The 24791-nt window shown below is 43.3% G+C and overlaps 1 protein-coding gene across 1 annotated transcript in view; it reads left to right on the top strand.

Annotated features, from left to right (window-relative positions):
• Positions 1–24791, top strand: part of SLC22A13 (solute carrier family 22 member 13) — a 62804-nt gene that overhangs the window by 26845 nt on the left and 11168 nt on the right. Inside the window, exons 3-5 of the mRNA XM_073630019.1 lie at positions 480–634; positions 1468–1636; positions 6371–6491. Coding sequence (XP_073486120.1) covers positions 480–634; positions 1468–1636; positions 6371–6491 — 445 coding nt within the window. The remainder of the gene's footprint in view (positions 1–479; positions 635–1467; positions 1637–6370; positions 6492–24791) is intronic.

Below are 24791 nucleotides of genomic sequence, written 5' to 3'. Positions count from 1 at the left end.
TGGGAAGGCGGAGGAGGCAGGAACCATGTCTCTGGGCGTAACTGCTGTCCCGGTGAGTCTGCTCTCTGATCCTGTTGTAGTCACTCACGCGGCCCTAGGCAAAACTAACAACACCTCGCAACCCCCTCTTGCCTAGGGTGCGAAATAGTCAAGCACCGGCCCTGATAACTCCTGTGCAAGCAAACATGGCCCTTTGCACAAATGTGTGCTTAAATACGCCTGCGTGAAGAAGGTTTAAAGGAAAAAGCTGCCTCTTTGCCTCATAGGCGAAGGCTTGCTGTGCCTAAAGGTAAATTTGGCCCTGCATATGAAATATATTACTATGGTTTCCAATTCTCTGTTTTGGGAGTTCATAATGGTTTTGGAGTTTCAGCTCCAAAACTGGCCTTATTTCCAGAATGCCTCTAATAGTTTTCTAGATGAAAAAAAAAAGCTTTTAAAGTCAATATTTTTGGAATAAGTAATGCTTTGTTTTTAAGGATTGGGAGACTTCCGGTCACATTAATCTCAATGGTATTGATGATGGCGTTTGGTGTTGGAGCAGCATTTGTGTCAGATTTTTACCTCTATACAGCCCTGCGGTGCGTTGTGGGAATGGCCATGTCGGGGGTCCTGATCAACAATCTTGTGTTAGGTAATAGGCGTGAGACTTGTTACTTCATAGTCAATTTATTTGCCTTCTAATATATGTTTATTTGAGGCTTCATGTACACGGGAGGTTTTTACAACCTCTCCTGAACGATTTAACTTGACAGATATTAACCCACGTTTAAAATGTCCTTTTTGCCACGTTTACATGCCGTGTTTAGCCGCGTCTTGCCATGTTTGCATTTAGAAGCATTCACAAAAAATATAAATATATTTTTTTTTTTTCAAAATAGTCAAAAATGAAAAACACCTGGAAATGAAACGCGGCTAAACGCGTTTATAAGCGTTTGATGTTTGAAATGCCTCTAAACTCGACGTCTGAATCCATTTTTTGCGTTCCAAAAAAAGCCTCTAAACTCAACTGCCTATAAACGACTATAAATGACCCTGTGTACATGTACTGATAAGATAACATAGAAGAGAGTTCAGGAGCAGTTGAAAAAAATTCCCAACTGCCCCTAAACGTCCGTTTACCAGCAGCAGTGTACATGAGGCCTTAAAACAACAAAAAAGGAATTGCACTGTTTGATTGGGGCCCTTCTGTGTAGTGGTATGGAGTGGTTACCCTACGCAGTTCTCTTATAAAATAAAAACAGTTTGCTACAACTGCTAGTGTTTTTTACATCACTTAGGAGACTGCAGTATGACGAGTGATACACTTATTTTTAATGATGTTCATCCAAAAGAAAACAGAAATATACATTGTGAACACCAAATATATTTATTTTTTGCTCTGGCCATTCTTACAATTGTGTACTATATTGTTAAGGCAAACAGAAAATGTGTTTCGACTTTATCATTAAATATTTTTCATTTCAGTTGCTGAGTGGGTGGGATCGTCTCAGCGCGCCTATGCCACCATCAGTGGCCATGTTTGTTTTGCAGTTGGACAAATGGTTTTGGCAGGAGTCTGCTATGGCATCAGGAACTGGAGGTTGTTGCAGATAGTTTGCTCAGCCCCAACTGCCCTTTTATTTTTCTACATCTGGTGAGTAAGGTACATGAAATAATGAAAACGGCATTATCGTCATAATGAATAGAAGGAATAATTAATATATTAATCTTACCTACCAACATAGTATACTGCATAAATCACATTACAACTTATGTTAAGCCAATTTTTACTGTATTTTTGAATAGAGTGTGGAAGGGTTAGAACCTCTGTCAGGTTTTCAATGCTTTCTGTGGCTACAATAGAGAGATTTCTCTTCAGTTCCTGTCCTGCTGATCAAGGTTGGTTGCTGAGAGAAGAAGTGAGGTAAAATCTCCAACAGCAAGACAGAAATAAAACAGTGTTTTCCAAAGGAAAAGGGACACTAGTTAAGAAAAGAACGGAATGCTGCACACCCTGAGTAATTATCAAAAAAATGGAGATATCCCCCATGTGGGGTTTTCTAGGCAGCAAAAGGGTAACAACATAATAATGTAGTGTTTACAATTTTATAAATTTTATTAATGGCAAGATCTCAGAAAATGACAGTAATAGTTAAAATATGGGCTGTGGTACAGGAGATATAGTGGCAACAACACAAGTGAAACTGATAACAACACTATATCATATTCAAGCACTATATTAGAATAGAGAAGTGGCCTCTCTACAGTAAAATATAAAGGTAGCAGAAGTGCATATGTACCATCATCCAGAAATCAATATCAAAAGGGGGTTGGAAGCCTGATCCCCGGTCAGGCGACCAAAAAATGGAGCATATTGGACTATTACGGTACAGTAATTAAGGGTAACCATAAGAGCAAGTGGCAACAATAATAAAATTGTAATTCATTTATTGATGCAATGAACAGAACATGATAATACAAAAACACTTAATAAAAATACAGGCATATCACCAATGGATTCAATAGTATACAGTACAACACAAAATCTCAGATATCATATTCCTCGACTAGTTTCGCGGACACAATCCGCTTCATCAGGAGGGAATCTGAAGATAAGTTTTTTCTGACTAAACAGTCTGAACCTGACAATTAAAAAAATACGAGGTTTACAAACATACATGATCAGATAATTTAAGTTCCAGCATCAAAACATACACATAGATAATGGAGATAGGGGGGAGGGAAGAGAACGAATCTGCTTACCCAGGTCCCAGCAGACCCCCAAGCGCAAGGCCCCAACACCAACAAATGATCTCCCACGGCAACCTGGGGGAGCTAATGAATTAACGGAATAATAAGGATAAAATGTATATTAGAATTGAGGTACCCTAAATTGCCACATACAGGAAGAAGTGAAACATAAATTGGTGAGTATGGAGAAAGGTGATGACAAGGGGGGGGAAGGTGGGTGAATGTTGTGGAAATTGCCAAAAATTAAAGTCGCATTATGTAGAGAGTGAAAGATTACAATAGGTGACCAACCAAATAAGAGGAGGTGATAATGAAAAGGACATAGAGGTGTTGTATGATATAAGTGAAAGAGTGCACAAGTGAGGAGATGGGGCTGGGGAAGGGAAGGGGAATGGGGGTGGAGAAGGGGATAGGGGAGTGGGGAAGAGGGGTAGTGAGGGATTGGGAGGGAAACACTACCCCTCTTCCCCACTCACCTATCCCCTTCTCCACCTTTCACCTTTCACTTATATCATACAACACCTCTATGTCCTTTTCATTATCACCTCCTCTTATTTGGTTGGTCACCTATTGTAATCTTTCACTCTCTACATAATGCGACTTTAATTTTTGGCAATTTCCACAACATTCACCCACCTTCCCCCCCTTGTCATCACCTTTCTCCATACTCACCAATTTATGTTTCACTTCTTCCTGTATGTGGCAATTTAGGGTACCTCAATTCTAATATACATTTTATCCTTATTATTCCGTTAATTCGTTAGCTCCCCCAGGTTGCCGTGGGAGATCATTTGTTGGTGTTGGGGCCTTGCGCTTGGGGTCTGCTGGGACCTGGGTAAGCAGATTCGTTCTCTTCCCTCCGCCCCCTATCTCCATTATCTATGTGTATGTTTTGATGCTGGAACTTAAATTATCTGATCATGTATGTTTGTAAACCTCGTATTTTTTTAATTGTCAGGTTCAGACTGTTTAGTCAGAAAAAACTTATCTTCAGATTCCCTCCTGATGAAGCGGATTGTGTCCGCGAAACTAGTCGAGGAATATGATATCTGAGATTTTGTGTTGTACTGTATACTATTGAATCCATTGTTGATATGCCTGTATTTTTATTAAGTGTTTTTGTATTATCATGTTCTGTTCATTGCATCAATAAATGAATTACAATTTTATTATTGTTGCCACTTGCTCTTATGGTTACCCTTAATTACTGTACCGTAATAGTCCAATATGCTCCATTTTTTGGTCGCCTGACCGGGGATCAGGCTTCCAACCCCCTTTTGACACTATATTAGAATGATATATGAATCCTGATATGTTTCGACCCCACCGGGTCTTCTTCAGAGGATTTTGGCGCTGTAAAGGAATTTACATACATAGGGATTCATAAATATGACGACAAAAAATCAAATATAATAATAAATCAAATTATAATAATGGTGAACATTTTTCAGTAATATTACCAATCACACTATGTTGAGCGATTTCTCCTAAGCCTGAATCCTTCTAAAAACCTGCCTCACTGGATCCCAACAGGGGTCCCCAGCCAGCCGGCCCACCAACAGGGGAAGCCAGTGATCAGTGCGTGACTTGCGAGGAGTTACAGGGTCCCAAATGCCAGGGAGAGGCGTGAGGGCGAACAAACAGCACCTGCAGACGGATCATCAAGCAACCGTACTATCAGTGCATATAGTTTGGCACGGATAGGAGTATATAATTCCAATGGTTGAAATGGAAATAATGTATCTATTGATTTAATGGTAGTCTATGTTTCTAAAACCAACAGCATGTAAGTATTCCCATACTTATATATAGAAAAAGTGACAAGAGTAAATAAGTGTGGATATCAATGTATTCAAGGCTGAATAATGGTAGTGAATTGACACAGAAAAAATAGTGTCGATGAAATATGGATAGGGGAAAAGGAAATAAAGATATGAAATGAAGGAAAAGGAGAATTAAAGAGAAGGGAAAGAAAGGGGAAGAAGGGGGATGGCAGACAGGTGAGGAATAGAGGGGAGGGACAAGGGGACAGAAAAAAAAATGAAAGGAGAAAAATGAAAGGAAAAAAGGGGACGGGAAGAAGGGGTAGGAGAAAGGAGAAAAGAAGAAAGGGAGAGAAGAGAAAAAAAAGGGCCTGAAAGGTGGACCCGAAGAAAAGATGCTGAAAGAATGAACATAAATTGAATGAATTGGAAAAACGATAGACAATCGAATAAGTGAAAAAGCCATGAAAAGTGAGAAAATGGGATGTGGAAGTGGGGGAAGGACCTTTTTTCACTCATTCGATTGTCTATCGTTTTTCCAATTCATTCAATTTATGTTCATTCTTTCAGCATCTTTTCTTCTGGTCCACCTTTAAGGCCCTTTTTTTCTCTTCTCTCCCTTTCTTCTTTTCTCCTTTCTCCTACCCCTTCTTCCCGTCCCCTCTTTTCCTTTCATTTTTCTCCTTTAATTTTTTTTTTTGTTTGTCCCCTTGTCCCTCCCCTCCGTTCCTCACCTGTCTGCCTTTCCCCTTCTTCCCCTTTCTTTCCCTTCTCTTTAATTCTCCTTTTCCTTAATTTCATATCTTCATTTCCTTATCCCCATCCATATTTCATCGACACTATTTTTTCTGCGTCAATTCACCCCCATTATTCAGCCTTTAATAAATTGATATCCACACTTATTTACTCTTGTCACTTTTTCTATATATAAGTATGGGAATATTTACATGCCGTTGGTTTTAGAAACATAGACTACAGTTAAATCAATAAATAGATACATTATTTCCAATTCAACCATTGGAATTATATACCCCTATCCGTGCCAAACTATATGCACTGATAGTACCGTTGCTTGATGATCCGTCTGCAGGTGCTGTTTGTTCGCCCTCACGCCCCTCCCTGGCATTTGGGACCCTGTGACTCCTCGCAAGTCACGCACTGACGACTGGCTTCCCCTGTTGGTGGGCCGGCTGGCCGGGGAGAAATGGCTCAACATAATGTGATTGGTAACTATAATGAAAAATGTTGACCATTATTATAATTTGATTTATTATTATATTTTCTTTTTTGTGGTCATATTTATGAATCCCTATATATGTAAATTCCTTTACAGCACCAAAATCCTCTGAAGAAGACCCAGTGGGGTCGAAACGCGTCAAGATTCATATATCATTTTAATATAGCGCTTGAATATGATATAGTGTTGTTATCAGTTTCACTTGTGTTGTTGCCACTATATCTCCTGTACCACAGCCCATATTTTAACTATTACTGTCATTTTCTGAGATCTTGCCATTAATAAAGTCTATACAATTCTAAATACTACGTTATTATGTTATTACCCTTTTGCTGCCTAGAAAACCCCACATGGGGGAGATCTACATTTTTTTTAAAACAGCGTTTTAAGTAGATTAAGGGTTGGCTGCTTACTTGAGAAAGACATGTGATTAGATCATATAATTCTGGGCAGCCTGCCACCTCCTAAAACATGTAGGCCTATCTGGAGTTTCCTTAGGCCAAGGCCTGTCTGTTGGACATTTCCCACCTGCCCCAATTGTAAAAACAAATATGGATCATGAAGTTTAACCTTTCTCAACTTCTAAAATTACACTCTTGATTTTGACTGTTAAAAAAAAAAAATTACACTGTTGCAGGATTCTTCCAGAATCTCCCAGATGGCTTTTAACTAAAGGAAAACATGAAAGAGCAAAAGAAATCCTCCGAAAAGCAGCCTCAGTCAATAAAAAGAAGTTTTCAGAGGAATTGCTTACACAGGTATCAGGAATTAATGGTTTTGCACAAAATTATGCAGAAAATGACATGACGTAAAAAAGCAACTACATACATTAGTCTGGGTGTATTGAACAGGCATGGTTTGACCCTGAGACTCAACATTTTAAAGAGACCCTGCCACCAACTGAAAAAAATGCAGGTACAACCACAAAAAAGTATAAATGCTTACTTGCAGTGTTTTTCCTTTCCATAATTGATTTTGTATCCACTTGCAGGGCATTTTTTAACTTGCTAGAACATTTTACTACTCCAGAGGAGTCAACAGTCCTTGCTGGCCCATCTTCTCCATCCAACCACTTATCTCTCTAAATAAACTTTTATGTGGCTGATGGGGAAAAGAAAAGGGGATTACAGTACTATAATGTGTCACTTGAGTGACAGATCTGAGTCTACTGGGGCTACTGACATCACATTCAAGATGACAGCACCCAGCAGCAGTCTCAGGACTTTTTTTTTTTAAAGCAAGGGAGCTTTTAAAAGAGAAGTATGAGTTTTTTCTTTGCTAATCCTACTGGATGGAGCATCAGACTGATGCTGCAGCTGTCCCCCAGCGTCTCTGCACTGAGAACCGAGCCACCAAACACCGCCGATGGCTCAGTTCCCACTCCTCCCTGAGCAGAACGATGCTGACTGTCAGTCAGCATCGCTCCTGGTCTGCTTGTCCACGTTCATTGGAGCACTGAGCTGTGGAAGGGCAGGGAGCGGCCGTCTCAGCAGCTCGCTGAGAATGCCATCAATCAAGGCAGCTGGCAGATCCAGACTTGGAAGTCAGGATGACGCTTTGCCTCGACTGATGGCAGTGACGTCATCAGAGAGCGGACTTCAGACCACTCTCCGCTGAAAACGGGTCACAGGAGTGCAAAACGAATTTCCTGTCCCATACCAATACAGTAATTTAGAAAGGAAATCTCTCTAAAGCAGGGGTAAATCCTTTATGACATATGTCACCAGAGCAGGTGCCCCCATTGGAAGATTTCACCTTTATTACAGTTCCAATGACAACCTTTACATCTTGTATTTACCTTTACTTTCTGTCTCTGTGATAGTGGTCCACAGGACAGAGGAGAAATCTTACCATACAGAACTTTGCTTTTTTTTTGTTTTTAGACAGAGAGGGAGGGAAGGGTTAAATGTCTATCCTTTTTTTTTCTTTTTGTTGTATGCTGCCAAGGAGATTTCCCTTTTACTTCCTGTCCTGGGGACACAGTGGGAAGTAAGAGAAGAATTCTCATTTCTGACCGTTTCCACAAATTAACCTCCAGAACAGCCTTCATGACCAGGCCACATTTTGCGATACAACACTGCATTACTTTAACCACTTCCACTTGTCCACGGCAATGTCGCAGTCCCACTAAAATTCGCTGATCACCACCATTACTAGTAAAAAATAGGAATTTTATAACAGCTTACCTGTAAAATCCTTTTCTTGGAGTACATCACGGGACACAGAGCCACAGTACCGTATTTATCGGCGTATAACACGCACTTTTTTCCCCTTAAACTCAGGGGAAAATCGTGGGTGCGTGTTATACACAGATCCCCTGTGATCCCCCGCTGACTGTGAGCGGAGCGATCGCCGGCTTGCTGATATACATAGATAGCCGAGTTTGAAAATGGCGGCGCCGGCGCCGAGATACATAGCCATGACTTGCGGCGGCTCTCGGACACTTTCGGCCACACTCGTAGTCCCGCCCGGGATGGGCTCGGCTAGGTTCGGCTAGCCCATATACAGATAGCCGAGTGTCACACCCAGTCCCTGTGTCCATCATAGGGCGGGACTGGGCGTGACTGTGAGTGGAGCTAGCCGAACCTAGCCAGGTACACTCAGCTATCTGTATATGGGCAGCGCTCGCTCTGCTCACAGTCACGCCCATCCCGGGCGGGACTACAAATGGAGCCGAAAGTGGCCAAGAGCCATTGCAAGTCACGACTATGTATCTCGGCGCTGGCGGCGCCATTTTCAAACTGCAGTGACACTGACAAGTCACTGCAGTTTAACTGCAGCCTGGGCAAGGCTGCAAATGGACACAGACAAAGTTGCAGATGAGCACTGACAAAGCTGCAAGGCTGCAAATGGACACTGATAAGGCTGCAAATGACACCAAGGCTGCAAGGCTGCAAATGACTGCAAGGCTGCAAATGACACTGGACAAGCATCCAGATGGACGATGTGCAATGCTGCATTGATGGGCATTTAAATGTAAGTTTTTTTTCCTTAAAATTCCCTCCTAAACTTGGGGTGTGTGTTATACGCCGATAAATACAGTAATTACTGTATGGGTTATGTAGGCACCTTTAGGTGATGGACACTGGAACACCCTAGACAGGAAGTTTAACTCCCTATATAACCCCTCCCCTTACCGGGAGTACCTCAGTTTTGTAGCAAAGCAATACATGTGTAACCAGAAAGAGGGGAGGGACCTCTGTGTCCAGTGATGTACTCCAAGAAAAGGATTTTACAGGTAAGCTGTTATAAAAATCCTATTTTCTTTATCATACATCATGGAACACAGAGTCACAGTAATTACTGTATGGGATGTCCCAGAACAATGCTATCTGAGGGGAGGGAGACGCAAACAAAAGTAGGGTGCAATCAGACCTGAGGACCTATACTGCTGTCTGCAGCACACTGCGCCCAAAGGCGATATACTCATGCCTTCTTACATCCACCTGATAGAATCTGGTGAATGTATGGACTGAAGACCAAGTTGCGGCCTTGCAGATTTGAGCCATGGAGGCTTGGTGATGCACTGAAGCACTAACAGCCCTGTTGGAGTGCACTTTGATTGGAAAAGGTAGAACTTTCCTCTTCAAACCATAAACTTGAATAGTTACTTGCCGAATCTACTTAGCAATAGTAGATTTCAATAGTAGAATAGTAGCAATAGTAGATTTTGACGCTGCCTGTCCTTTTTTAGGACCTTCAGGCAACACAAACAAAACATCCGTTTTCCAAATCTGAGCAGTTGTCTCCAAATAGATTTTGAATGTTCTCACTACATCCAGAGAATGTAGTGACTTTTCTTCAATAGAACAGGGTTCTGGAAAAAATGAAGGTAGAACAATATCCTGGTTTAGATGAAAACCTGAAACCACCTTCGGCAGAAAGCTAGGATGAGGACGCAATACTACTCCTTATGAATAATTAAATATGGCTCTTTACAAGAAAGAGTAGCCAATTCTGATACCCTTCTTGCAGAAGATATGGCTACCAGAAAAACTAGCTTCCTTGTCAAAAAGACCAAGGGAATGTCGTATCGGCTCAAAAGGCTGTTTCTGTAATGCCAACAGAACTAAATTCAAGTCCCAGGGGTTCAGGGGTGACCTAACCAGTGGATTAAGCCACGTTACCCCCTGTATAAAGCTATGGACCAAAGAATGCAAAGCAAGTGGTCGTTGAAACAATACCGATAAGGCCGAGACATGGCCTTTGATAGTACTCAAGGCCAGCTTCATCTCTAACCCCATTTGCAGAATGGCAAGGATTCTAACTATGACATACTTTCTGGGATGCCAACCCCTGGATTCACACCAGGAAATATATGCCTTACAGACTCTATAATAAATGACTCTGGAAGCTGGCTTTCTTGCATTAATCAAGGTAGATATCACTGAGCCTGAAAGCCCACGATTCTTCAAAATGTGGGTTTCTATAGCCAAACCATTAAATTTAGCGTTTGTAAGGTAGGATGGAAGGCTGGACTCTGTGATAGCAGGTCTGGACGTGGTGGTAGGGTCCATGAGGCCCCTACCGGCATGTTTACGATCTCTGCATAACAAGATCTTCTAGGCCACGCTGCGGCCACAAGAATCACCCACTTCCTTTCCTGCTTGATCCTGCAAAGAAGTCGTGATAGCAGCAGAATAGGAGGGAATGCATAAATCAGTGAGAACTGATCCCACGGGGTCACCAACGCATCTGTTCCGATCCCTTGTTCTTGACACAAAGTTGTCGACTTTGTTGTTGAACCTGGACGCAAACAGATCTATGTCCGGGATCCCCCATCTTTGGCATATAGCCAGGGAGATGTCGGGGTGAAGTGACCATTCCCCCAGAAACAACTGCTGGCGACTTAAGTAGTCCGCATGACAATTCTCTACCCCTGGAATGAAGGTTGCCGATATGCACGGCACATGCTTTTCTGCCCAGATTAGGATATGGTTTACCTCTCCCTGGGCTGCATGACTTCTGGTGCCCCCTTGGTGATTGATATAAGCCACTGCTGTGGCATTGTCGGATTGAATCCTGACAGGACAATTCCACAGCCTGAATGTCCAGGCCTTTAGGGCTAGGTGCGCTGCCCGAAACTCTAGAATGTTGATGGGCAAGGTCCTTTCTGTTCTGGACCATTTACCTTGGACGGTCGCTTCTTCCAGGACTGCTTCCCAAGCCGAAAGGCTGGCATCTGTTGTTACCACCTTCCAGGTAACTGGTAAGAAGGATTTCCCCTTTTGCAGATTCTCAGATATCCTCCACCAACTGAGGCTCTGGCACGCTTTTGGCGACAGACGCATTGGAAAATCTAGCGCTTGGACCTTCTTGTTCCAGGCAGACAGGATACTGTTTTGCAGCAGTCTCAAATGAAACTGAGCATAGGGAACCACTTTGAATGAAGCCACCATCTTTCCCAACAACCTCATGCAAAGGTGAATAGAATGACCCTTCTTCGCCCTGGCCACTTGAACCAGCTCCTTTATGGCGCTGATCTTTGCCTGGGTTAAAAACACCCTCTTCTGGGCTGTATCTATAACCAGACCCAAGTACTCTAGTCTTCTTACTGGCTTTAGAGAAGATTTCTCTAGGTTGAGGACCCAACCTAGGTATTCCGGGTAGTTGACTGTGGTGACCATACTTTGGTCTAAGCGGGCTACCGACCGGTCTGTCAAGTGCAGGTCATCTAGGCATGCTATAATTGTTATACCTTGAGTCCTTAATCTGGCCAGAGGAAGGGCCAGAAGTTTTGTAAACACCCGAGGTGCAGTAGCTAGACCGAAAGGCAAGGCTACAAACTGAAAATGAAGTTTTTCCACTTTGAAATGCAGATATTTCTGATGAGCGGGGAAAATAGACACATGCAGGTATGCATCCTTGATGTCGATTGACGCCAGAAGTTATCCTCCTTGTAGGATGGAGACTACTGATCGGATTGATTCCATGCGAAAAGAGCGGATCTTCAGTAACCAGTTTAGATCTTTTAGATCTAGAATGGAGCTGACATCCCCATTTGGTTTTGGCACAGTGAAAAGGTTTGAATAAAACCCCAACCCCTGCTCTTCCATGGGGACCACCATGATCACTTTTTGCAACAAAAGTCGGTCTAACGCTTGAAAGGGAGACTTCTTTTTCTATGGATTTTTGGGGACATTTGACCTGAGGAAATGAGGAGACGGGAATTCTCAGAACTCTAGTTTGTAACCTAGAGCTATTGTGGGGACCTCCCCAGTTGTCTCGAAACTCCTCCTGCCAGACCCTTGAGAACTGCAGAAGTCTTCCCCCCACTCGAGCGAGCAGGGGCGACCCTTCATAAAGAGGCTTTAGCATTCTGTCTTGTAGGTTTTCTCCCCCAGGACTTCTTTTGTCCTTGGGGTTGACCCTGAGGTTTACCCCTTGAACCTGACGGTGGAGGCTGTTGCGACTGCCTGGAGACTGATGCCCCTGGCACTGGAGAAAGAGCCCGTTTAAATGAGGAACGTTTACTCCTTTTTTAATTGGCAAAAGGGTACTTTTCCCACTTGATATATTTTGGATATATTTGTCCAAATCATCCCCAAACAGCTTTTCACCGCGGAAAGGAAAACCAGCCAGGAGCTTTTTGCATGGCGCTTCGGCTGACCAATTTTTCATCTATAAGTTTCTACGCATATGCACCAACCCAAGTGTAAGGTGAGAGGTTTGAAGAATAGAATCTCTGATTGCGTCACTTGCAAAAAATAAAGCCGCTGGCAGCTCGGCTAAATCCTGGGCCTGCTGTTCAGGGAAAACCTTGAGCACCTGTTTCAGATGGTCTCTCAAGGATTGACATACCCCAATTGCCGCCACTGCAGGTTGAGCCACTGAACCTGCCAAAGAGAAAATGTTTTTTAACAGGAATTCCAATTTTTTATCAGTCGGATCCCTAAGCATTTGTGCATTGTCAACCGGACAAGTCAAACCTTTATTCACAGAGGATATAGCGTCAATTGCTGGTATACTCCACATCTTAGTAAATTTTTCCTCCATAGAATAAAGTGTTGAAAATTTCAACCGACTCAGTTAAGGGTAGCTTAAATGTGGAGTGGACCATTTCAGTAAGAAAATGCACCAGCAATTTCTCAGTTAGTGAAGCTGAAGAAGATCCTTTCCCACTTGATCTCTCAGTAGAGGAGTCATCAGTCTCTTCACGGTCCCCTGAGGGGGATTCATCTTCCCTCTCCCACTGTTCCTCTGTTTGACGATCCTGGATAGTAGAAGGGGACCTAATGCGCTTTCTTCCACTCTGTGAAGATGCGATTAAAGCCGCTAACCTTTCCTATAATCCAATCATGGCTGAGGAAAAAACCTCCTCAATAATATAGACAGGGGCTGAACTGTCAGAAGCAATTGAAACCCCTGATGACCCTGATGGCTCACTCTGACAAGCCTCCCTAGGCCTCTCAGGAGGGGATGGTGTTGCAGGGGGAGGGTCCTTAGAGCCTGAGGGTGACCCCTTAGTGCCCCTGTTTTTTGTGTTATTTGTAGCTCCCCCTCTGACCATAGTGCTAAGCACAAATGCAGAGGTACTACCAAAAAAATGCACCCACTGCTGAGCAAATAGTCCAGCAATTGCCGCTGCTATTATTGCTCAGCCCGATGCTAAGTAAACGTGCCCTGGGAATGCCTGTGTCACCAACACTTACATGCCCCCGTCTGCTCTTTGTCCCTCCGTCAGCTGAATGCATCTGAAAAAAGGTGCACTTCATAGCTTACACAGCAACGCGTTGTGAACGTCTGAGGGACGTCAACACCACACTAAGGCCCCGCCCCCTTTCTCTGACTTCCCACTGCGCCCCCCCCCCCACTCTTTTCAAAAAAGATTGTTTGTCCACGCGAGCGGGTTTCTGATCCGACCGGATCACATGTGGGGGGGGCTGGGGTGGAAGAGAGAAGGAGGGCTGATGGGCGGAGAACCGCCGTGTTATAGCGGCAGCAGCGGGAGCAGTGCGGCATACCGATGACTGGTCCGTGCTCCTTCTGCCTCCTGGAGAGAAAACTGAAAATTTCCTATCAAATACTTACCGTAATTTTCCTTTCCTGATAGACTCCATGGCAGCAATGTGTGGGTTAGCCCCACCTTCATAACTACCCTATAGGACACCTCTCCCATAAATCTTTGCTCTAGGCTGCTATCCATGTTCCATAACTAGCCTACTCCAGACATTTGGGAGGGAACTCCTGCTGCCATGGAGTCTATCAGGAAAGGAAAATTACGGTAAGTATTTGATAGGAAATTTTCCATTTTCCTGACAGACTCCATGGCAGCAACGTGTGGGAAATAACTCGCCATACACACCCGGGTGGGCAAAATTTTGAGCAAAGAAACCAACATTTTATTTAACATTGTCAACTGGCAACACTTTTAAACCAAAACTAATAGATGACAAGGCAGCTGGTTCAACACAGTAGTGAGAAACAAATGTGTTAATAGAAGACCAGGAGGCCGCTCTACAGATGACATCAGGAGCGACATGCCGAAAAGCTCCCCAAGAGGTCGAGATACTGCGAGTCAAATGAGCTGTCACTGCCTCGGGAGGAGCCAAGCCCTTTGCTCTGTAAGCCCTTTGAATGGTTTGTACAATCCAAGCAGAGATGGTTCTAACCGAAGCCCGCATCCCTTTGTTTTTACCATGAAGCAGGATAAAAAGAAACTCCAGTTGTCTGAAAGGAACTGTAACCTCCAAGTACTGCTTCAGAGTGTGGCCCACATTAAGAGGATGGACAGACTGACCTTCTGATGACCTCAAAGTGGGAAGCACAATCCCTTGATTTTCATGGAAGACTGAGGTCACTTTAGGGTTTGACCTTAGCATGGGAATCAACACTGCTCTATCAGGGAAAAAAGTTAGAAGGCTCCTCCGAACCTAGATTACTAATTTTAGAGACCCTTTTGGCTGAAGTCACAGCTACCAGGAAAGTAGTCTTGAGTGTGAGATCTTTTGCTGAAAGAGGTTTGTCAGGATCTGATCCGAGATTGGAGAGGAAATCCAGAACAAGAGGGAGATCCCATTTGGGAAACCTTGGCTTCCTCTGAGGCCTAAGCCTGATAGCACCCTTGAAGAACTGCCGGACAAGGGGATGATTTGCCCATGGGACCCCTGTGAAGGCCGAGATGGCAGATACTTGCACCCGTAGAGAGCTTACTGCCAGAGACAGGTCAAACCCTGATTGGAGAAAGCTTAAGGATGTCTTGGACTGCTGGCGAATTACAAGGATTCGGTCTGGAAGACGTGATCAGTGAACCTGGACCATACTTGGTCATATACTCTATTGGTGCTTTTTCTTCTGGCATTTAGAAGGGTCAGAATGGCTTCTTCCGGGCACCCTAAGGCTTCGAGCTTTCCCCTCTCAAAAACCAAACCCTGAGGTGTAGGTAGGATGGACAAGGGTGTAGAGTTGTGCCTTGAGATAGTAGATCCAGCCTGAGAGGTAGAGGGAAACTGGGTCTTGATAACTAAGGAGTGTTAACAGAGGGAACCAAGGCCTGTTGGGCCAAAAAGGAATCACCGCTATGATCTCCTTCTTCTCTGTTCTGAGCCTCTGGAGAAATTGAAGTATTTCCGGTACTGGAGGGAAGGCATAGGCTCTCTGAAACCTCCACTGGTCCATGAGAGCATCTATCCCAAATGCCTGAGGGTCTCGGAACCTCAAATAGTATTTGGTTATCTTGTAATTGCATGGGGAAGCAAACAGGTCTACCTCTGGAGACACTCCCAGGGTCAGCAGCCATTCGAACACCCCTATGTGGAGAGACTACTCGTTTCAGCACGAGAGAGGAAGTCCACCTGTACATTCTGAATCCGCTGAATGTATGCCGCAGAGATGTTGGACAAGTTCTTCTGAGCCCAGCTCATTATCGGCTCCACCTCCTGAAGCAGGGACCATAGTTGGAGTAAGGAATATGTTTTTGCTGGAAGAATTCCATTGATGTAGGAACCCTTTTTGGAAGGGCCATGTGTGCCATTGCACCCACTTCACCATGGGAATACTGGCTGTCATCGTGCCGATCACTTTCAAACATTGGAGAGCGGAGAGATGAGATGCAGCGAGGGTTGAGCAGATTCTGTCTCAAAATTACTCCAATGTTATCTTCTGGAAGGGAGATCGTGCCTTCCACCATATTGAAGTGAGCCCCTAGAAACACAAGTGATTGTGTTGGCTCTAGATGGCTCTTCTCCAGATTCAGGAGCCACCCAAATTCTTGAAGGGTGGATATGACTAGGCTTCTGTGCTCTAACATTTGATCTTTGTCTTGAGCTAGGAGAAGAAGGTCGTCCAGATAGTGGTGGAGACGAATCCCTTTGACCTGAAGAAGTGACGTTGTTAGACCGAAGGGAAGAAATGTAAATTGAAGGTGCTGTTTGCCTACCGCAAAGCGGAGGGATTGCTGGAAGTCCGCTGCCACTGGGGCATGAAAGTAGGCGTCTTTCAGATCGACTGATACCAACCAATCACCCGGATGCACTGACTGTTGGATTGTAAGTAAAGATTCCATTTTGAACTTTTCTTTTCGGATAAAAAAATTGAGATGGGTCAAGTCTATGACTGGTCTCAATGTGCCATTTATTTTCTGAATCATGAACGGAGGAGAATACATGCCGCTGCCTTGCTCGCCTTCTGGGATGGCTGTGCCTTGATCTAATAATTCAATTGGATTTAGGTCTGGGCTCTGCCTGGGCCACTCCAGAACTTTAATCTTCTTCTGGTGAAGCCATTCCTTTGTTGATTTGGATGTATGCTTTGGGTCGTTGTCATGCATAATTCCCTCTACCTTGACTAAGGCCCCTGTTCCAGCTGAAGATAAACAGCCCCAAGCATGATGCTGCCACCCCCATGCTTTATTGTGCGTATGGTGTTCTTTTGGTGATGTGTAGTGTTGTTTTTGCGCCAAACATATCTTTTGGAATTATGGCTTGGGTGTTTTTCTTCATAAGAAAAGGCTTCCGTCTTGCCACTCCAACCCATAGCCCAAACATATGAAGAATACGGGAGATTGTTGTCATGTACCACACAGCCAGTACTTGCCAGCTATTCCTGCAGCTCCTTTAATGTTGCTGTACGCCTCTTGGCAGCCTCCCTGACCAGTTTTCTTCTTGTCTTTTCATCAATTTTGGAGAGGCGTCCAGTTCCTTGTAATGTCATGGTTGTGCCATATTTTCTCCACTTGACGATGACTGTCTTCACTGTGTTCCACTGTATATCTAATGCCTTGGAAATTCTTTTGTATCCTTCTCCTGACTGATACCTTAACAGTGAGAGCCCTCTGATGCTTTGGAAGCTCTCTGCGGACCATGGCTTTTGCTGTAGGATGCGACTAAGAAAATGTCAGGAAAGACTTACTTGAACAGTTGAACTTTATTTGGGGTTAATCAGAGGCATTTAAAATTATGGCAGATGTGAACTGACTCCTATTTAACATGAGTTTGAATGTGATTGCTTAATTTTGAACACAGCTATATCCCCAGTTATAAGGGGGTAAGGGGGTATGCACACTTATGCAACCACATTTATTTTATTTTTTTTATTTTTACCCCCCCCCCCCCCCCCCAAAAAAAAAAGATTTCAGTTTGTATTTCAATTGAATTGTATGAATTGTACAGTTTATAGGTCACATTAAAGGTGGAAAAAGTTCTAAATGATTTATCTTTGTCTCATTTTTTTATATCACAGAAACCTGGCATTTTAACAGGGGTGTGTAGACTTTTTATATCCACTGTATATATTATCCAGTGCACAGCTGCTGCCTTGTAGCAGTAAAACTGCTATAGGGTGGTCAGCAAGTGAGTAATAATTTTCTCTCACCTCTTGCTCCCATGGAAACTCTAAAATGTTGGATTGTCTTGGTGACAATGGTTACCGGTACAAATAGAGGGTTGGATCTGCCCAGAGACAGAGGATTTAATCCCTCACCACTCTATCCAAATCTTAAAAAAAAAAAAAACAGTTTAGGATCCCTTTTACAGAAGCATTTTATCCAGATGTACAGGAGAGGACAAGCAGCGTCAATCTAAGTACAGCGCTAATTATACCCCGTTTAAATTGAATGCTAATGCACTTACTCAAGGTAAGATAAAAGCAGGCACATCTTTGTAATTATCAAATGGATGGCAGGGATCCAAAGCGAACATCCAGGCTTGGATCACAGGACCGTCCCCTTTTTTCAGTACCCATACACACCAGGGAAGCCGAGGGGCGGGAATTGGGCGTATGTTGTTTACAAGGCATTTAGAATGTTGTATATGGGAAAGGAGAACATAGTGTAAAGAGGGGACAAGACATACAGGGACGGAGAGGAGCAAGAGACATAAATTACTGGGACTTAAAAAATACATATCCAAAATGGAATGGACAATCTGATTGGAGGATGAAATTGATGAACATAAATATTTAAAAATAAAAATGTATATTTTTAATAAAAAAAGAAAATATGAGGATAAAAATTAAAAAGGCGGAGGGCCTATATACAGTGGGGACGGAAAGAATTCAGACCCCCTTATATTTTTTACTCTTTGTTATATTGCAGCCATTTGCTAAAATCATTTAAGTTCATTTTTTTCGTCATTAATGTACACACAGCACCCCATATTGACAGAAAAACACAGAATTGTTGACATTTTTGCAGATTTATTAAAAAAGATATACTGGTCCTAAGTATTCAGACCCTTTGCTGTGACACTCATATATTTAACTCAGGTGCTGTCCATTTCTTCTGATCATCCTTGAGATGGTTCTACGCCTTCATTTGAGTCCAGCTGTGTTTGATTATACTGATTTGACTTGATTAGGAAAGCCACACACCTGTCTATTTAAGACCTTACAGCTCACAGTGCATGTCAGAGCAAATGAGAATCATGAGGTCAAAGGAACTGCCTAAAGAGCTCAGAGACAGAATTGTGGCAAGGCACAGATCTGTCCAAGATTACAAAACAATTTCTGCTGCACTTAAGCTTCCTAAGAGCACAGTGGCCTCCATAATCCTTAAATGGAAGATGTTTGGGATGACCAGAACCTTTCCTAGAGCTGGCCGTCCGGCCAAACTGAGCAATCGGGGGAGAAGAGCCTTGGTGAGAGAGGTAAAGAAGAACCCAAAGATCACTGTGGCTGAGCTCCAGAGATGCAGTCGGGAGATGGGAGAAAGTTGTAGAAAGTCAACCATCACTGCAGCCCTCCACCAGTCAGGACTTTATGGCAGAGTGGCCCGACGGAAGTCTCTCCTCTGTACAAGATACATGAAAGCCTGCATGGAGTTTGCTAAAAAAAACACCTGAAGGACTCCAAGATGGTAAGAAATAAGATTCTTTGGTCTGATGAGACTAAGATAGAACTTTTTGGCCTTAATTCGAAGCAGTGTGTGTGGAGAAAACCAGGCACTGCTCATCACCTGTCCAATACAGTCCCAACAGTGAAGCATGGTGGTGGCAGCATCATGCTGTGGGGGTGTTTTTCAGCTGCAGGGATAGGATGACTGGTTGCAATCGAGGGAAAGATGAATATGGCCAAGTACAGGGATATCCTGGACGAAAACCTTCTCCAGAGTGCTCAGGACCTCAGACTAGGCCGAAGTTTTACCTTCCAACAAGACAATGACCCTAAGCACACAGCTAAAATAACAAAGGAGTGGCTTCACAACAACTCTGTGACTGTTCTTGAATGGCCCAGCCAGAGCCCTGACTTAAACCCAATTGAGCATCTCTGGAGAGACCTAAAAATGGCTGTCCACCAATGTTTACCATCCAACCTGACAGAACTGGAGAGGATCTGCAAGGAGGAATGGCAGAGGATCCCCAAATCCAGGTGGGAAAAACTTGTTGCATCTTTCCCAAAAAGACTCATGGCTGTATTAGATCAAAAGTGTGTGCTTCTACTAAATACTGAGCAAAGGGTCTGAATACTTGTGATATTTCAGTTTTTCTTTTTTAATAAAGCTGCAAAAATGTCAACATTTCTGTGTTTATCTGTCAATATGGGGTGCTGTGCATACATTAATGAGGAAAAAAATGAACTTAAATGATTTTAGCAAATGGCTGCAATATAACAGAGTGAAAAATGTAAGGGGGTCTGAATACTTTCCGCCCCCACTGTATGTATGTCTGCATACAGACAAAATCTGCATGTCCTCACACACGTGCATACGCGCATATACACATACCGTATCATAAAAGGTGAATTGTACTCTATATTACATGTACTTACTTGGGTTGTTTCTATGTGTGGGATGTAATAGTGTCTCAAAACTATAAGGATCCTGTGAAACAATATAATGGGAATTGATTAGTAAAGCACATTATTTATATTAAAAAGAAAAATTAAGGTTAAGAATGACTGAGGGCAACCTTCTAGGGAAAAGGGGAAGGAAAAAAATTTTAAAAAATGGACGTCCTCCTGTGCTTGAGCGGCCTGCGCGCCCCCTGCATGGCGCGCTCTGTGATCAGCGAGTCTATGAGACCGACCCCTTACTACTTGATCAGCTGTCAGCCAATGACAGCTGATCATGTGACCTAAACAGAGCCGGTGATGTCCCTCGGCTGCACGAGGGACATCAGTCTCAATCACGGAGAGGCATCTGTGCCCACTAGCCTCACCTACCAGTGCCCACCAGCACCACCTACCAATGCCCACAGTGCCACCCATCAGTGCCCACAGTGCCACCTATCAGTGCCCACCATGCCACCCATCAATGCCCACAGTGCCACCTATCATTGCCCACAGTGTGTCACCACTGCTGCCTAACAATATCCCCTACCAGTGCCCATCAGTGCCACCTACAAATGCCCATCAGTGCCACCCAGTGCCTTCTTATCAGTGCCCATCAGTGTCGTCTCATCTGTGCCTATCAGTGCCGTCTTATAAGTGCCCATCAGTGCAGCCTCATCAGCCAATATCAATGATGGAGAAAAATTACCTGTTTGCAAAATTTTATAACAAACTATTAACCACTTCAGCCCCGGAAGGATTTACCCCCTTCCTGACCAGAGCACTTTTTACAATTTGGCACTGCATCGCTTTAACTGCTAATTGCGCGGTCATGCAATGCTGTACCCAAACAAAATTTGTGTCCTTTTCTTCCCACAAATAGAGCTTTCTTTTGATGTTATTTGATCACCTCTGCGGTTTTTATTTTTTGCGCTATAAACAGAAAAAGACCGAAAATTTTGAAAAAAAATTACATTTTCTACTTTTTGTTATAAAAAAAATCCAATAAACTCAATTTTAGTCATACATTTAGGCAAAAATGTATTCGGCCACATGTCTTTGGTAAAAAAAATGTCAATAAGCGTATATTTATTGGTTTGCACAAAAGTTATAGCGTCTACAAACTAGGGTACATTTTCTGGAATTTACACAGCTTTTAGTTTATGACTGCCTATGTCATTTCTTGAGGTGCTAAAATAGCAGGGCAGTACAAACCCCCCCACAAATGACCCCATTTTGGAAAGTAGACACCCCAAAGAAATTGCTAAGAGGCATGTTGGGCCCATTGAATATTAATTTTTTTGTCCCAAGTGATTGAATAATGACAAAAAAAATACAAAAAGTTGTCACTAAATGATATATTGCTCACACAGGCCATGGGCATATGTGGAATTGCACCCCAAAATACATTCAGCTGCTTCTCCTGAGTACGGGGATACCACACGTGTGTGACTTTTTGGGAGCCTAGCCGCATACGGGGCCCCGAAAACCAATCACTGCCTTCAGGGTTTCTAAGGGCGTAAATTTTTGATTTCACTCCTCACTACCTATCACAGTTTTGAAGGCCATAAAATGCCCAGATGGCACAAAACCCCCCCAAATGACCCCATTTTGGAAAGTAGACACCCCAAGCTATTTGCTGAGAGGCATATTGAGTCCATGGAATATTTTATATTTTGACACAAGTTGTGGGAAAGTGACACAAAGTTGTCACTAAATGATATATTGCTCACACAGGCCATGGGCATATGTGGAATTGCACCCCAAAATACATTTAGCTGCTTCTCCTGAGTATGGGGATACCACATGTGTGGGACTTTTTGGGAGCCTAACCGTGTACGGGGCCCCGAAAACCAATCACCGCCTTCAGGATTTCGAAGGGTGTAAATTTTTGATTTCACTCTTCAGTGCCTATCACAGTTTCGGAGGCCATGGAATGCCCAGGTGGCACAAAACCCCCCCAAATGACCCCATTTTGGAAAGTAGACATCCCAAGCTATTTGCTGAGAGGCATGGTGAGTATTTTGCAGCTCTCATTTGTTTTTGAAAATAAAGACAGACAAGAAAAAAAAATTTTTTTTTCTTTTTTCAGTTTTCAAAACTTTGTGACAAAAAGTGAGGTCTGCAAAATACTCACTATACCTCTCAGCGAATAGCTTGGGGTGTCTACTTTCCAAAATAGGGTCATTTGGGGGGGGGGTTGTGCCACCTGGGCATTCCATGGCCTCCGAAACTGTGATAGGCAGTGAAGAGTGAAATCAAAAATTTACGCCCTTAGAAAGCCTGAAGGCGGTGCTTGTTTTTTGGGGTCCCGTGCGCAGCTAGGCTCCCAAAAAGTCTCACACATGTGGTATCCCCGTACTCAGGAGAAGCAACAGAATGTATTTTGGGGTGTAATTTCACATATTCCCATGGCATGTTTGAGCAATATATCATTTAGTGACAACTTTGTGCAAAAAAAAAAAAAGTTGTCTTTTTCCCGCAACTTGTGTCACAATATAAAATATTCCATGGACTCGACATGCCTCTCAGCAAATAGCTTGGGGTGTCTACTTTCCAAAATGGGGTCATTTGGGGGGGGTTTTGAACTGTCCTGGCATTTTATGCACAACATTTAGAAGCTTATGTCACACGTCATCCACTCTTCTAACCACTTGAAGACAAAGCCCTTTCTGACACTTTTTGTTTACATGAAAAAATTATTTTTTTTTGCAAGAAAATGACTTTGAACCCCCAAACATTATATTTTTTTGAAGCAAATGCCCTACAGATTAAAATGGTGGGTGTTTCATTTTTTTTTTTCACACAGTATTTGCGCAGCGATTTTTCAAACGCATTTTTTGGGGAAAAAACACACTTTTTAAAATTTTAATGCACTAAAACACACTATATTGCCCAAATGTTTGATGAAATAAAAAAGATGATCTTAGGCCGAGTACATGGATACCAAACATGACATGCTTTAAAATTGCGCACAAACGTGCAGTGGCAACAAAATAAATACATTTTTAAAAGCCTTTAAAAGCCTTTACAGGTTACCACTTTGGATTTACAGAGGAGGTCTACTGCTAAAATTACTACCCTCGATCTGACCTTCGCGGTGATACCTCACATGCATGGTGCAATTGCTGTTTACATTTGACGCCAGACCGATGCTTGTGTTCACCTTAGCGCGAGAGCAGGGGGGGACAGGGGTGCTTTTTTTTTTTTTTTTTTCTTTATTATTTTTTTGCTTTTTTATCTTATTTTTAAACTGTTCCTTTCATTTTTTTTTTTTTAATCATTTTTATTGTTATCCCAGGGAATGTAAATATCCCCTATGATAGCAATAGGTAGTGACAGGTACTCTTTTTTGAAAAAATTGGGGTCTATTAGACCCTAGATCTCTCCTCTGCCCTCAAAGCATCTGACCACACCAAGATCGGTGTGATAAAATGCTTTCCCAATTTCCCAATGGCGCTGTTTACATTCGGCAAAATCTAAGTCATGAAATGCTCGTAGCTTCCGGTTTCTTAGGCCATAGAGATGTTTGGAGCCACTCTGGTCTCTGATCAGCTCTATGGTCAGCTGGCTGAATCACCGGCTGCATTCTCAGGTTCCCTGTTGAGACAGGAGAGCCAGAGAAAAACACGGAAGACGGTGGGGGGGGGGGGGCATTCCCTCCCACTGCTTATAAAAGCAGTCTAGAGGCTAATTAGCCGCTAGGATTGCTTTTACGTGAAAGCTGACCGCTGGCTGAAAAGAATGATACCAAGATGATACCTAAACCTGCAGGCATCATTCTGGTATAACCACTCAAAGTCGTGAATTGCGTACCTGAAGACAAAACAATGGTTAACAATAAAACACAGTAAACGGTAAAGTATAAAAAATTGCATACCTGAAAAGCAAACTTGATAAAACATAATAACAATAAAACATTGCAGAATAGAATACAGTAAAAAAGAGCAGAACAATAGAGAGGGAATAGAGAGAGAGAGAACAATGAAACAACAACTATTTTTTTTTTTTTTTTATATATTTTTTTGTGTTTTTTTTTTTTTTTTTTTTTTTTTACACTTTGTTTTGTAACTGTAACTTTTATAACTGTAACCGGTTCCAGGTTCGGGTCTCTCAAAATGCGATGGCATCTTGGGAGACCCTGTGAAAGTGTGCCCTAGTCTGTGCAATGCTGTACCCTACGCTAATACGCTAAAACTAGTGCATGGTAGCGTTCAAAACATTCACCAATGCAAAGACCAGGATTGTCAGGACAGGAGGGACAATAATAGCGGGTGTCACGCCTATATCTGCGCTTGCTGCAGACACAACATATTTTTTGAGGGGGGTTCGTTGGGTAGGGGTACTCGGGAGGACATAAAGAAAATGCCTCTCATGCAGCCGACTGCATTTGGTTGGGGATGTGAATGGGGGAAGTACGGGCGCTGCAGAAGTGGTGGGTTCCCAATTAGGATTGGCGAATGCAGCAGGAAGGGCATTATGGGCACGACGGGCCTGTTTGTCTTCTTGGTGGCAGCGGGACACTACTTGTGCTTGTCACCTTACTAGCTTGAACTGCACTTATGGGACTCGCCACGTCACCAAGTGTTACTGCAGTGCTGGTTTGACTACGACCGGGGTGTACTAGGCCGCTGGTGCTTGCCACTTCACCAAAACGCTACCAAAAAAACAGCGATCGCAGGGATCAGGCCTGACTCTGCGAACGCTGCAGTTATGTGTTTAGTGTTTTGTAAGTGACAGTGATCGATCGATACTGCACTTGGGTGGGCTGGGCTGGGCCGGGCGGAGGGGCAAAACGCAGGTGCTAGCAGGTATCTGGGCTGATCCCGCTAACACAGCGTTTTTGGGAACCCTAA

The sequence above is a fragment of the Aquarana catesbeiana genome, linkage group LG05 (assembly GCF_042186555.1).
Source record: "Aquarana catesbeiana isolate 2022-GZ linkage group LG05, ASM4218655v1, whole genome shotgun sequence".
Lineage (NCBI taxonomy): Eukaryota > Metazoa > Chordata > Amphibia > Anura > Ranidae > Aquarana > Aquarana catesbeiana.
This window is presented reverse-complemented; position numbering and strand designations above follow the sequence as displayed.